Below are 15,610 nucleotides of genomic sequence, written 5' to 3' on the forward strand. Positions count from 1 at the left end.
AACTAAAATGTCAGTTTAGAGAACCAGGTACCAATACAATGACTGCCTAATCAGCTATGACTTGAAATTATACTAGCACTTGTAATGACAGAACAAAAAGAAACTATGATTAGGATGCAAAAAGGGGCACTAGTAAATATGAAAAGCGATTTGGTCTTTTGTGCCCTTAATAAGGAAGCAATATCTGGATTAATATGATTTCCATGCTCTCAAAGGTTTAGTACCATTGCGTGTATGAATTCAGCAGCATAGGATTCACAACTGCCTTTGGTCACCTGCACTGTGATCAAACCCATCTTCACTATTTTTTTAAAAACTGTCCCTTATTCATCTCCCTCATCTATGATAGGTCTTCCTGTCACCCTTGTTTTCTCGCAACACTGCAGTTAACATTGCCTACCATCCAGGAAGTGGTTGTTTAAAGGAAATTTTTAGTCAAATGCTCTTCATTATAAAATTCCATTGACTCAGAGATCTGTCGGGCATTATAATCTTATCTTGGTTATCTCTAGCCTACAGCTACACAAACCTTTACATGCTGGTATGGTGTAATTCTAAACAATATTCTGCTTTTGTCTGTTCAAATGCTGTAATGTCAAGTAATAAATCCATGTCTTTTTAGTGACCCAGATAAATTTCATTTTCTTCTCTTCCACTCATTAAGAATTAAAGTTGTTCTATTTCACTGGTTTGTATCTCTTGGGGAAATATATGAACTACGGGTCAGGGATGATGTCATTGCAATAGACCACATTCGCTATTAATTCACAGAATCATAGAATACGAGGTTAGAAGGGACCGCAAGGATCATCTGGTCCAACCTGTCTTGGCAAAAGCACAGTCTAGACAAGATGGCCCAGCAGCCTGTCCAGCTGAATCTTAAAAGTGTCCAATGTTGGGGAATCCACCACTTCCCCAGGGAGATTATTCCAACGGCTGATTATTCTCATTGTGAAAAATTTCCCTCTTGTGTCTAATCAGAATTTCCCCATGAGTAACTTGTACCCATTGCCCCTCACCTTTTCTATGTGACTCCCTGTAAAATGGGACTCCCCAACTTCTTTGCAGCCACCCTTTAAATACTGCAACATGGTGATGAGGTCTCCCCTAAGCCTTCTTTTCTCAAGGCTGAACAAACCCATTTCTCTCAGCCTTTCCTCATATGGCAGCTTCCCAATCCTTTGATCATCAGCCTGTCCATATATTGCTTAGAATCATGGAATCATTTTGGTTGGAAGAGACCATCAGGATCACTGAGTCCAACCATAAGCTAACCTAACTCTAGCACTAAACTGTGTCCCTAAGAACCTTGTCTAAAAGCCTTTTAAACACCTTCAGGGATGGTGACTCCACCACTTGTCTGGGCAGCCTGTTCCAATGCCCAACAACCCTTTCTGTAAATAAATGTTTCCTAATATCCAATCTAATTCTCCCCTGGTGCAACTTGAGGCCATTTCCTCTGGTCCTATCTCTTGGTACTTGGGAGAAGAGACCAACACCCTCCATGCTACAGTGGAGGGTATACTGGAGACCAAAACTCAACACAGTATTCCAGGTGTGGCCTGACAAGCACTGAGTAGAGTGAGATAATGTTTTCTTTATCTCTGCTGGTGATGCCCTTGTTGATGCAACCCAGCATCCTGTGGGCATTCTTTGCTGCAGCAGCACACTGTCATCCACTGGGACCTCCAGGTTCCTTTCCACTGAGCTGCTCTCCAGGCAGGTACATCCCAGTCTGTGCTGCACTACTGGATTATGTTTTCCCAGGTGCAAGACATTACACCTGTCCTTGCTGAACTCCATAAGGTTCTTGTTAGCACACTCTTGGGCTAACCGTGGCTGCTAGCCCACTCTCTAATTACACCAAATGAAATATTTTCCCACATATAGCAGAATCTGATGGATTTCTCATAAGTCTTCTGGCTCCTTTCATCCCCCTGGAGAAACTGTATTGCAATGCCTTCCAGAAAAATAGCATCTTTCCAAGATGCCAGGGGGAGAGACTTGCAAGCACGCAGCTCTGCAGAGAGCAGCAGGTCAGGGCAGCTGCACAGCCCTTAAAAGAGACTCTGCCTCTCTTCAAAATGTGAGGAGGATGAGGTGGTAAAAAGGTGGGACAGCATTGCACACCACCTGAAATGAAACACCTGAGTGAGTTACCTCTAGTAGAGGTAGGATTCTGAATACTGGTTGCAAAAAAAAATTATGTATATTTTAATTTGTGGGAAAAGTAGGAGAACTCTGAAGAAGAGAGATGACAATTCTTTCAGGTCCTTCCCACATGTCATTTCTTTAGCAGGGTACTACTTTCTTCAAACTTTAGTAGAGATTAATTATTGTAAAATTATTTTCTGTTGCTTTCCAACTTCCTTCTTTGCTGTTACTTTTGAAGCTTGGTCCCTTTCCGTGGCATTTAAGACAGCCCCTAAGACATATTTGCACAAAAAAGTGACAGAAACTTGTCATTTCCTTTGAAACACTTTGTGCCTCAGAGTATGCTGGATGACCTGAACTAGAAGCCTATAAAAACGACAGCTATTTCTAAACCATATGCACTTTTCCCAGTAATAATTATTTGCAGAGTCCAAACTATCTCTCAGGGGATGAACTGCTCTATAAAACACAGGCATAGACACACAGCGATAAATAGGTCTCCCCTGCTCCTCACGCGTGCCTGCTGATAATGCCTGGGGAAAAATAACTAATCCAGTTCTTCCCAATGATTCTGTCTTGCTTACTGCAAATTCGGGTGGTACGGAAGTACCCGGCTAGTCCTAAACTCACTGGCTTGAACGCTGATAGCTGCAAAGCTGTGCTGTCCCAGTTTAGAGTCTGCTCCATGTTATTGTTGCTACACTGCTAGCAGCAGCCCCATCCACCGGTTTAAAGCTAACTCAGGTAAAACAAAATAAGCCACCGTGACAAGCAGCAGCTGCAGATTCAGCGTGCCCTTTCAGTGCACCCTCCCTGGCCTTGCCATTTATATCCACACAATGCGACTTGTTCCAAATGAGGCGACTCTAGCAACTCCACACACTTAATCCTGTTTATCTTTCTTTATAAGTAATGCCCTAAGACCCCAAACAACTTCTGCAGCTCTTATCTGTCCTTTCTCCAGTTTGACAGCACATGTGCACAACTTAGGTGCCTGAATCTCAATACATTATTCCATGTTTATTTATTAAAAACAAAACAAAACATACCCCACCCCCCACAACACCAACAAAACAAACAAACAGACAAACAAACAAACAAACAACACCAGCTACTAGCAAATCATACCAACAGGCCAGATTACAAAAGAAATAACTGTCTCAGGGGAAAACACTGCTACTTGCTACTAGTAGGTAAGGAACAAAAAGAGAAATGTTTATGTTTTCATCTGACAGAGCACTCGTATAAAGGTGCCCGAGATACCGATAATAAAATGACAGGTGACATTCAGTGATAGTAAGGTACAAATTAAAATAAAAGAGAAAGATAATATCAAGTATAAGTAGTGGTTGGTACTAATTAATTAGTAGCATTCAGGATAAGACCGTGAATTTACTGTGGTGTGTTCCTTGAAAACATCAGTGCTGTGTTCACTGGTGGCCAAAGAGGCAAGGAGAGGATGGATGTTGTAGGACGGAATATTGGGAAAGTAGTTAAAATGACATAAAAAGGTCATTCAGCAGTGTGAGGTATGGAAGTGGATGTATCAATGTTACATATGACTCTTATGTTATCGCAAAAAGGCAATAAGAGTATCAGACAAGGTAGAGGATTATTAGAATTCTGGAGCAGTTTTATATGATGAAAAAAACAAACAGATGACAAGGACTTGCATTTCTAAAAGAGTCATTGATAAGAGAGATCTGTAAAATATGAATGATATGAAGAAACTGCTTCTCACATTACAAGAAACAGGACATGCCCAGTGAAATTGTGAGATAGCTGATTTGAAACAAACAAGCAAACAGATGGAAGGGCTTAAATCATTGCATGCATAATTATTTTGTTAAACCCATTGCCACTGGATGTGTTGAAGTCCAAAAGTGTAAATGGATCCATGAAAGGTATGACAAATTGGTAGAGGATAAATCCACACGCAACTGTTAAATCTGGTGGTCCAAGGACATTTTCCAGCTCCAAAAGTCATGAAAACACTTGACTTTGGGAATTGAGAGTATATAATTGAGATAAAACAATTCTATATGTGGCTGTTCTGATACAGATACCCATAACTAGCATATGCCATGTCCTTCCTGCAGTATCCACTATCAAGCAGATATTGAGCTGGACAGAGCTTGTTACTTGACCCAATACTGCAATTCTTCATGCGCTAGATATAGAAACAGTAATGGTCAGATCCAAACAGGTTATCAGGTGTTACATCATTAGGTACTGAAACACCAAAATCTCTGCACTCCAAGTCCCAACACTTGGTACACAGATAATGAAGAAGTTTCACTTTTCTGTCTGGGGTTATGAGGATTTATGTCTTGATAGATTTCCTAATTATCAGTGCTTTTTTTAAAAATGTGTGTGTTTATGTGTGTCGGTTGTGGGGGGAGGAATTACTATTTTCTGTTAACTGACTGAGAGTCCCTTCTTTGAAACACAACAGCAGAAGGGCAGGTGCAGAACTTCCATTTCATAAAGTACTTATTTAGATACAAATGGTTGGAAGAGTCATCATATACTTGGGAAATCCCAGGTTTAATTCACTTCGTGCCTGAGGAGATCTGTAGTTTTTGCCTCTTCCTGTTTATGACCAGTCTATACATATGTCTGGATAATGACTTTCACTATTTGTTTTGCTAAAAATCTTGCACAACACAGAAAAAAAATCAAGACTGATGGATTAGAAGATATAGGGTCAGAGGGTCTGACACTATAACCCAGGGGTGTCAAACTCATTTTTGCCAGGGGCCACATCAGCCTCATGGTTGCCTTCAAAGGGCCGAATGTCATTTTAGGACTCCTACATTTATACAGTCCTAAATGACATTTGGCCCTTCGAAGGCAATGGCGAAGCTGACGTGTCCCCGGTGAAAATGAGTTTGACACCCCTGCTATAATATATTTGTAATTATGATCCTCACTTGGATGAGGAACCCAAGCCCCCCACTTAAGCGTTTTACACTCAAATAATGGGTTGGAAAAAACTAAACAAAACAAAACAAAACAACATAGAATCAGTGTTGGAAGAGGAACCAAAGTTAAGGTTTTTTGCTTATGTTATGTCTCCTACTAGAAAAAATTCAAAGAAATACAATAAATGGTATTAGTAGAATACAGCAGACAGGTTTTTTTAAGTAGTATCAGAATCACATAACATACACTGCAGAGGACCAACAGCTTAAAATTAAATCAGTGGACCCAGCAGAGACTTTAAGATGTAACAGAAGCCACCTGTTTGTCTCAAGGCACAATGAATACACCCATTTCACTTCAGAGGTCTGTTTAACTCAAAACTTCCAGAGGTAGCAATTCTATGCACACTCCAGTATTTAAATATCATTTTCATTTGAAAGTTTTTACTAATTTGTGGCTTAAATCTGCACTGCTACTATTTAAATCCCTTACTTCTCAGCCAGCTGATGAGGACAGGACAAGCAAATGTTCTGGTGGCAATTGTTAACGTATTTCAACTGTCTCTCTAAGTAGTCTAGATCTCACGCTTCTCCTAATGAGGTATATTTTTAATCCTCTGTCATCTTTACACATTTTCCTTAAATCAGCACTAGACACAGTAGTTAGCTGTAGCCTTTTGGCACTGGGTAGATTAAAAGGATACTATTATTTATAAATCATAGTACAGAATTTTTCTTTTTTTACCTCGTCATGTTTTTGCTTACTCATGTTCAGCCTGTGACCCACGATAACCCCTAGTTCCTTTTATGTGTAACTATGGCCTAGCGAATTGTTCCCCATTTTGTATTTGCACAGCAGTTTATTCCCAATGTAGCACCAGTCATTTGACTTAAATAAACTGCATTCTGTTATCTCCTGATTACTTCTTCAATTCGTTAATATCTTTCTGAATTCTTGTCTAGTCCCACTTGTGCTTGCTGGCTCCCTCAGAGACCATTGTACACTTGATAATTACACATTCTAGTCCATCTTCGTAATTGGCAATGACAATATTCAGTGACTCCACATTTAAGGGATGTCCTTTCAGGAGTCTACTTGGTATAGCTCTCCATATTAGAAGGCTATTCTTTTCATTGAGAAGGGACTCTAAATCAGTTTTGTAGATACCTGATAGTTTCATATAGATAATACTGTCCCAAATTACTTAAGAAAACATCATTGCCAACAAAAGAGGAAAGTGGTACTCCACAGAGGAGGTAGCCTGACTGAAATGCCATGCCTAAAATATTTGTTGAATCAGTGTTCTACATGACAAGCTATAAGACACGATAGCGCCAGTGGGCTTTTGTGTAACACAATTCAGACTATCAGGATAAACTGGTGTTGAAACATCTGGTAAGAAACCATTATTTGGGGGGATTTCAATTGGAAGGGACCTATTAAAGGTTCCATGTAGTCACTACTAACTACCCTGGAGATGTAAAAGCAGGTTCAGGGCAGTGCCAGGGAGAGGTTCATGTGTGTGGTGTGCTGGAAAATTGCTACAAATTACCATGGGTACTGTTTGACAGACTGAATTCGACAGGATGAATCGATCACTAAGCTAAAAAGAAACAGAAGTCATTAAGATATGAGTGGCTAAAATCTAACTCTACTACTCACATGCAGACAAAACGGAGTGAAGTACACCAAGAAGTCTACCACACACATTTGCGTGATTGCAGTCAAGCACTACAGTTAGGATGTGTCAGAAGTAAGATTTCTGACTCCTTAATTAATTCCCTTGTTTTGTGTGCTAGATCATAGTCTTTAATGACAGAGTGATCTTTTCCAGAAGAATCCCACTGCCCAGGATAAGCAGCACACAGTTTGTTTTACATATTTACTGTCCATTCCATGATACTATCGATTATTTATTGTTCGCTAATCAAGTTCTGCTCAGCCAACAGAATTCTGTGCTTCTTTATTTACTTTTCCCATAAGTTCATACCCAGCTCTTCAAAGGTACTCCTTAATCTGTGAAAAAAACCTTAATATTTATAAAGATATTGTATTCTCACTTTGTAAGTATGCTACAGAAGCAGAGAAATCTGAATCCACTGATTCTGGATATTTGACACCACAGATTCCAGATATATGACATGAGATATTTCAAATTTGAGTTTTCTGAGTTGTCACTATATATTTTCTGTTTATTGTATTGTACTCCTTCAATATTATCACAGAAAAAAAATCCACAAACTGGTCTGTGGGGTATATACTGGACAGATGTTAAATATTAAAAAAAAAAAAAATCAAAGGCAATTAGTCTCATTATTTATATGAACCCTTATGGAAGCAAGAACCAAAAGTAGTTAAGAGTCTGCTGGATTATACTTAGAATAATAGAAGGAAACTTTTCTAGGGTTGGATTGATGACCCTGGAGAACAAGATATTGTATCTGTAGGTGATTCAGGAGAATGGCTAATGTGTCCTTTATTGAAGCAGTTTTGGACAGCAAAAAAGTCAGTACTAAGTAGATGAACTGAGGTTCCAGGAAAGCAATCCTGGATTCTCATGTAACTTGCTCTTGACTGTAGAATAAACATTTGTTTGTCTATCTGTTGATTAAACTCAGAGAAGAATTTCTGAGGCTTTTACCACAGAAATTCAGTAAGGCCTTTCCTAAGAAGACCAATGGCCTTGTTACACTTGATGAGCCATGCTCCCACTTGCTTTGTACCCAGATCAGCCTTCGACACTAACAAATGTCGTATTGTACTACCAGGCTAAATGAGCTGGAACTCCTAAATTCTTCGCAGAAAGACATAGTAGACAACCGTCCACTTTCTTCAATTTTTATCAATATGCAGTACCACGGACGTTTGTTCCTATCTGCAAGCAGCATGATTTATGCACATTTCAGCTTCAATTTTCCTTTTTCACCTATTCCAGCACAGCAGTCGCGTAGGTTTTCTCTAATGCCTGACAGAAATAGGAATATGACTGAAAGCAAAACGCCTAAAGGCTCCAGTCAGATTAATCAAAAAAGATCTGCCAAAGTGAAACACTTTGAAGGACAGGTGTGTACTCTTGCAGCCTCTTGTATTACAGCAATCTACAATCCGTTTTGTTGCTGCCCTATCTGCTCCCCAATAGGTACACAACAGTTGCCAGGACTCTCTTTCAGCTCTTACTAGCCAAAAGATTTTGGCCATCTCCTTCGACTGCTTGTTTGACAATGAGAATAGTCCTTTAATTAGCATCCATGGAAAAACTGACATTCATTCGGAAGGATGCCAGCTTCAAACATCACTTGGATATTTGAGCTAGACTGACAGACTGCTCTTTATTTGCCAGTAAGGTAGGGGAAGAAAATGCTGTTACATGTGCTTTGTATCCCTTGCTGCATACTAAATCATTCCTGGGTGGTATTCATGATCTATAAAGCAGTGAGTAGCTTGGTCACAGCTTTCTCTGGTACCATCTGTTTGACCACTTGCAAAACTAACAGGCTGCACAGAAGCTGAAAGAGCAACATGACTAGCATGAGCTTCGGAAAAAAAACTATATCTAGATTCAAAATTAGATCAGCTATTCAAAATTCTACGACAGCATGTCAGGCATAGTGCAGTTACCCTCTGCACCCTCACAGGCTGGTTCTCCCTTGCCTCTGGCAGACATGGCTATCTGCTTTTTCCGTAGCCAAAATGTTTGCAGATAGTCTCATTAACACAACAGTTTCCAGCAAAGAACAGAAAATGAAGGTCCTGCGTCTATCCAGCTGATTTTCTACCCTGGCAAACGAGGAACAGTGGTTTTGGCCAAGGAATCCTACTGCTAATACATGATTACTTATTTACCTCTCTTATTTTTCTGCCATAATTTGTGGTAACTGTACATTTTCACTCAAATTGTTAACAAAATCATACACCAGTGTAGATGAAGAAATGATTCCTTAGGTATAGAACACTAAAACTGATTATTCCCTGTTATGATGTTTAGATAACAACTACTAACACATTTGATACATGCTGTACTCACAATTAATCACATAAAATCATTTACAAGACATTGTTGATGTGGTATTTCTTTCCAAGAAATCATCATTATTTGTATTATACAGTAAATAAAAAACAAACAAAAGACTGAAACAAACAAATAAGAATGAGTTGTATATCTATCTCAAGCTTGATAGCACCTAACAGCTAAAACTACAAAGGAAAAGCCCATTTACCATTTTAAATAGTGGGCTTAATTAACTCCTTTCCATTATTAGAAACTTCCCCAATGGTACAAGATTTATTAAAAGTTAATGTGAATGCTTCAGAAAGCTTCCTAAATAATAAAGAATTAATGATTTATACAATTATACCAAAATTATTGAATATAAAATCCTTGTGTAAAGACAATACCAATGAAAAAAGAACAGAAAAAAAATCATCTTAATGGTTAAAATACCATTTGTAGTTAAAAAAGGATAGATTACTTTCACCTATGTTGTTCAACTCTTCCTTGTTTCAATTTCTCATAGATTTTTGTACATACTTTTCCAAAATTAGTAAGAAATTAAGCAAAACTTAAACCAGGCTTCAGATGTGTTGGCAGACTATTGCTTGCATGAGAGATAATCCAGCCCTCCTCCTGCATTTCTCCATAGAATGCCTGGATTATTTTTTCCAGTAGGTCAACTGGAAACCTTTAACTGATTAGCAAAATCCCAAGTACGTGTCTGAATCAGTTCTGAAATAGTAATTTTTCATTGCAAGCAATTACAAAATGGGCAACTGTTTCTTTATCTTCTTATTGACCAAGCAGCACTCAAAGTGACGATAAAACCATTGGTGTTAAATAGCATCTGATATGAAACTGAAAACACTGTAAAGAAACCCAATTTGAATTGTTGCAAATAGAAACCTGTATAAAACCAGCTATCCTGGACTTCTATTGCTCCTCCAGATCAGTTCAGAAGACACAAGTTGCACCTCCCCGTGATCCCAAATCACATCCTCAATGCACAGAGGGAATCCTCCTCACTCAGATGCTCTAGAAGGGTCCATACAGCTGTCTTAGGCATAATGAGTAAGGGCTCCTTCAGACTTCTGAGGAATAAACACCTCTTGTAAAATCCCCTTATGGTATTTTCTCATGGTTCTTTCGAGTGGCTGTAAACATTGCTACCATGAAAAAATAGGGCAGGCAGGGGAGAAGGGAGAGGAAGAAGAGGAAACAATCAGTATTTATTATTAGTGTCGAGCAAGAATTTCTAAATTATATTATCATGAGATAATGTCTGCAAAGTTTTAGTGGGTAGAAATGCTTCAAGGAACAGGAGTTAATAGCATCACTTAAGAGTTGTGAAGGCAAAAGCAATCCCAAAGATTGCTTCAGTAAATTAGAATGAGTAACAGATCCTCTCAAGTGTATGGCTGTTCATTAATAATAACGTCCACACAGCAGACAATTTCTGTTTAAAGGATGAGCCTTTGTAACATGGTCAGCAGGATTATGTTGAAAGTGATCTCCAGAAGACAAAGGGAGTGCAAGCCTCTTTCTCATGCATTGTCTGAGAAGGATTTGCCAGCTTTCTCACTACTACTCTCACGAGACCATCCAAATGCAATCGTCTGCAGTTTTATCTCAGCCTAGGAACAAAAAACATGAATCGCATTCTATAAACCGTAGAAGCAACTGTAACACGTCTTTTATGAATCATCATTTCTGCAGAAAACTCTCCCAAGCAAGTGCCTCATCCCAGCTGCAAATGACCCTTGACAAGTCCCTGTGGCTGCATTCGTGGTCTCTGCTGCCAAGACCATTCCCTGCAGGAGCAGTTCGGGCTGGGGGAGTCACACGGTGGGGTGTCTTGCCTCCAAGGGATTGGGTCAGCAGTTTGTGTCCTCTGCACGCTGAGGGACCAACTCCTGAAGCAGCTTCTAGCAAGCAGTTGCAGAATGTCAACAGCGAGTCTTCAGAGAGCACTAACGCTAACTTGAAAGAGCTTAACAGCAAAAATCCTCTTTAAGTTCCTCTTCAGATTCAGTTTGCAGAAACAACTGTATTAAGAGGTGGATGCTTGGCTGACCTGTACAGTTTTTCCAGCAGCTCTTGGGTGTTACAGATCAGTAGTAGTTTCTACAAGTGTGTGGGTTTTCTTCTAGAAAAATTCTTGGAAATATCTGGGAATATGTCAGAGCACTCAGGGTTCAAAACAATATTTTCAATAGGTAACAAAACTTTTTAGTACCTTGATGGATCTTGCAAGCAGTTCCCTTTCAAAATAACTGTATATTTAAAACATCCTGAAACAAATGCAGCTGATACACAAGTTTGAAACTGCATACAGAATTATAATGAAAATTAAATTGTTTGCAACCTACCTTGGAATTGCGTAAATTTGATGGTTCCCATCCTCTCTCCATTTCTGAAAACAACTTGACCCTAAATAAAATAAAAAAATACCTTAAAGGTTTTATAAATCTCTCATAATATAGTTTCATTAGCACTGTGATTAGTTTCCATTCACTATTAAAATTACCCAAGAAAGCTTTAAAATTAAAGTTTAAAATAACTCAGTAATATCTCCGTAAAGCTTTCTTCCACAGATTTCAAATGGCCTTAGAAACTTGACCAGTGTTATCACCCACTTTTCATGGATGGAAATGAAGGTACTTACTGAATCTCAGATGAAGAGAGACATGCAAACAATCAATTTTAACTGTGTGATTTTTTATAAAGGACATGTAAGAGCTATCAAAGACAACACAAAAAAAATTGTTCTCCATTTCATTCTTCATATGGTTCTCCAAATGGCTCTATTATCTTATATGAATGATTATGGATATCTGCAGTTTTTGTGGCTTGATTTTGTACTACATCAACATCCATGTCCTAGTATTCCTTTTAAATGAAATGCCTTTAAGTCAATACTATTCTTTCTTGTGCTGCATGTTATTGCTCTTCAAAATAATGGTCACGTAACGCTGAAACCTCCTTACATATTCCTAGCAAATTACTCCCATCTTTCATCCCATTTTTCTGACTTTATTTAAGTTCCTATTTAATTTCTTCCTTACTTCAGCTATTTCATGATTGAGTATGAAAGAAGAGGTTTTCATTCATTTATGCTAAGATGTAATTCTAATATTTTGAACCTGCAGTGGAGTGTAGAGTGCTGTCAATATAGATTGCTTTTTTACTGCATCCCCAGTTTGGTTTATTATTATTATCTCCATTAATCTTTGTTTTAGCAGACACTGGGATAAGAGAAACCAAACAATAAGCATGTAAGGCTATAAAACATTTCTCTGTGCAAGCCAGTCCCTTTTTGGATAATCCTTTTTGGTCACCAAGGGGATGTACTGAAGGCAACCATCTGAGTCAGCTCCCTGCAAGGAACCGTACAATGGATGTGCAGTGCAGCACACTCACCCCACAGCCCCTGCAAGGCATAAGACACCATTTCGCCTTGATAAATAGATAAAGACACCCTTCAACAAGTGTAAGCTACCTTGTGTTAAGCCTTAAAAGCCAGAAGCCCCAGTCCACAACAAAAAGAGAGCAAGAGGCATGAACACTGGTCATGCTAAGTCTCATCCAGTGGCAGCTGACACAACCCCAGGAGAGAATGTAAAACATTAGTAGGCAGAGCTTTGTGTGCACCTTAGCAGCTTTCATCCCAATCTCCTTTAGTTTGCAGAAGCAGTATTTACTATTCCTTCATTTGTTTGAAGATAATTATAATACGCTTGGCTACTTGGTGCAAGTGAAAAATAGTAGAAAATACTAAAGGAGAGAGCCGTAAAGATGCTATGCAAGTATCACTTGGTTCATATATATATATATATATATATATATATATATACACGGTCAATACAGTCTTGACCTTACTAAATTCCTGGGTTTGTGACCTCTGTCAGAGATTTCTGTGGATAAATTTTTCACTATGTGGTAGAATTATTTTTTTTCATTTGATTCTAAATTTACTGCCTTTATTTTAACTCTGTCTCTTCTTATTCTTTTATTACAAGATAATAGGACTGTAAGTTGTAGTCGACTAGAGTGCTATTTATAGATAAACATACAGCAAGAATTACTGCTATCATCTATGATGACAGTCATCTATGATTGTCATCTATTATTAAAAGTATAATATAGCAGCTCACAAAATTTTCTATATTCCAAATGCAACTGGTTTGCAATATTATCGTTGCTTCTTGTAAAATCACCATTTTTATCACTCAGTAGTACAGACATAAACCATATGCATCTGCTGACTGTAGATAACTACATATAGTCTCATATACATGTCCTGAAACTACCAAAAAAACATAAATCAGGTCTGAATGCTCTGAATAAATGTAAAAATTCGGATAAAAAACTATAGAACAGAGTTATAGATTTAGAAGTATTCATTTTTAGCAGCTTATTTTTATTAAGATTTATGGCTTACACTGATCTAAGTAGTAGGTAAATAAAGACATGGATGATAGCGATGAATTATGCACCAACTCGTGAAAATATCCTTGTTATCTACAATATTATTAAATCACAGTATTTTAGTTTCATTAAAGCTTACTGGAAAATGCTAAAAAGTCAACTGGGTTATTGAAGGGAATAAAAATTTCTAAATACTATTTAATGAGTTCAGACATTGTCAGGTTATTGTTCACAAACTACAGAGTGTCTGTATGTTACACACACCAAGAGGAAAAAAAAATCTCCACAATTTCAAGAAACGGAAATTGGCTATTTATGCCATGTCTATTTCAAAGGTAAAATCAACAAAAAGCCATATCAGTTAGAAGTTGCAAAGCAGAAATCTGAAAGTGCAACCCATGACGATGACAGAACATATTTATTACCCAGGCATCAAAACCGCAGCTGCAGTTACCGCTTCGCTCTTTGCTTCTCAGGAACATGCTGTTTCCTAATAACAGGTGACAAGTAGCTACAGCATCTCAAGTACCTTAAAAGCCTCAAGACTCTAAAATTCTTATGTGCTGTGTAAGGAAACACTCCTAGATTTTTACTGGGGCTTCAGGTAGCCCCAGCAGACACGGACATAATGTTCCTGCTGCAGTATTTGGTTCTGCCAGTGTGGGAGAAAGGAGCACTCTGCATGAACACCAAGAAATTGTGTAAATAGAGATACCTCTGTTTTGCTTTTACAAATATTAACTTAAAACAGGAACAGGAAGGAAAGTAATGAGAGTCAGTGATTACTCTATGATTTATGAAAAGTAAGACAAATATTTTGGAGTCAAAAAAGTGATATAAGTATACAATAAAATGTTATAGTATTTAATTCTGTAAACTTAGAGGAATGCTAGTAAGAAATAAGTCAACCAGTTTTTCAGAAACGTGTTTTGTAGAAATGGTGTGCTGATGTATGGCATGAGAAATGAGTTATAATCTCAGGATGTTCTATGGCTCATTGTCATTTCTTTGCCACCAAGGTAACATACTGTAAGATATAGCTACCTATAGTTACCTTCTTTAGACTTGAGATTCACAAATTACTCAGTGATTTTTCTTTATTTAAAGTAGAGGATGTTTGAATAATAGATATTCTTAATACATGCATTAGGCTCTGACATCACAAAAGCAAATCTTAGTACTACTTCATCCTTTATTTTTGCCTCACCACATACTCTAGCACGTCAGCCAGTACAGGCTGCAGCTTATGGTGTGATCCACCATAAAATCTAGATATTATGAAATCCATGTGAATATAAGAACAGACAAAATCCCCTTTTAACTTCCATTGTGTTTTGGTGATACTGCATAGGCATGTTTAGATACTTACTAGCAAAAGGATCAGTAAATATACAGATAAGAAGTACTGTTTTAAAGAAAAACAATAGAATACTGTTTTAAAGAAAAATAATAGAAGTAATGTCAATACTGTTAGTACTTCAGAACATGACTCAGAATCAAGCAATATTTCCTAGTCAAATAATTATTTTACTTTGAGAGACACAAAATATTATCTCTCTCCTTTAAATCAACTACAGAAGTTAATTACTTAGATCAAACCACATATTTTACTATACATTAAAATAGTTAATCAGCAAAGCTTTCCTCTTCTTTACACAGACACCATCCCAATGGAGATCAATACAAACCACACTGGTATCTTAGTGTCTGTTTTATTTTCTTCAGTCTAACATCTACAAATTTTTTCTTCTTTCTTTTAATTTTCACCATTTACAACAGTGATGATAGAGTAAATACCGATTCTATAACTGATCTGCCCAGCTTTGAGCTGTGGACAGGCACCATCACATCAGCAATTATCCTTGTAAAGTTGATCAGGAGGAAACAGAAAGTATGTGGCTTGGAGCCCAATAGACAGAGACATGAACAGTGGGTGGAAGAGAAGCTGAATGAGCTCAACCTGGCACAGCATGGTACCCCCAAATGTTGCTGCTGGGCTGTACAGCCACTGCTGCACACAACGTCCCAGGAACCTGTATCTGGGACCTATTGCAGCTGCATAACTCATAACACAGCCGTACAGAAGTGAACTTCACTCAGTTTTCCTAAAGG

The 15,610-nt window shown here is 38.0% G+C and overlaps 1 protein-coding gene across 1 annotated transcript in view; it reads right to left on the reverse strand.

Annotated features, from left to right (window-relative positions):
- Positions 1–15,610, reverse strand: part of GABBR2 (gamma-aminobutyric acid type B receptor subunit 2) — a gene marked incomplete at both ends in the record, with an annotated part of 486,849 nt that overhangs the window by 188,607 nt on the left and 282,632 nt on the right. Inside the window, one exon of the mRNA XM_082045863.1 lies at positions 11,440–11,500. Coding sequence (XP_081901989.1) covers positions 11,440–11,500 — 61 coding nt within the window. The remainder of the gene's footprint in view (positions 1–11,439; positions 11,501–15,610) is intronic.

The sequence above is a fragment of the Streptopelia decaocto genome, assembly GCF_964273445.1.
Source record: "Streptopelia decaocto genome assembly, chromosome: 2".
Lineage (NCBI taxonomy): Eukaryota > Metazoa > Chordata > Aves > Columbiformes > Columbidae > Streptopelia > Streptopelia decaocto.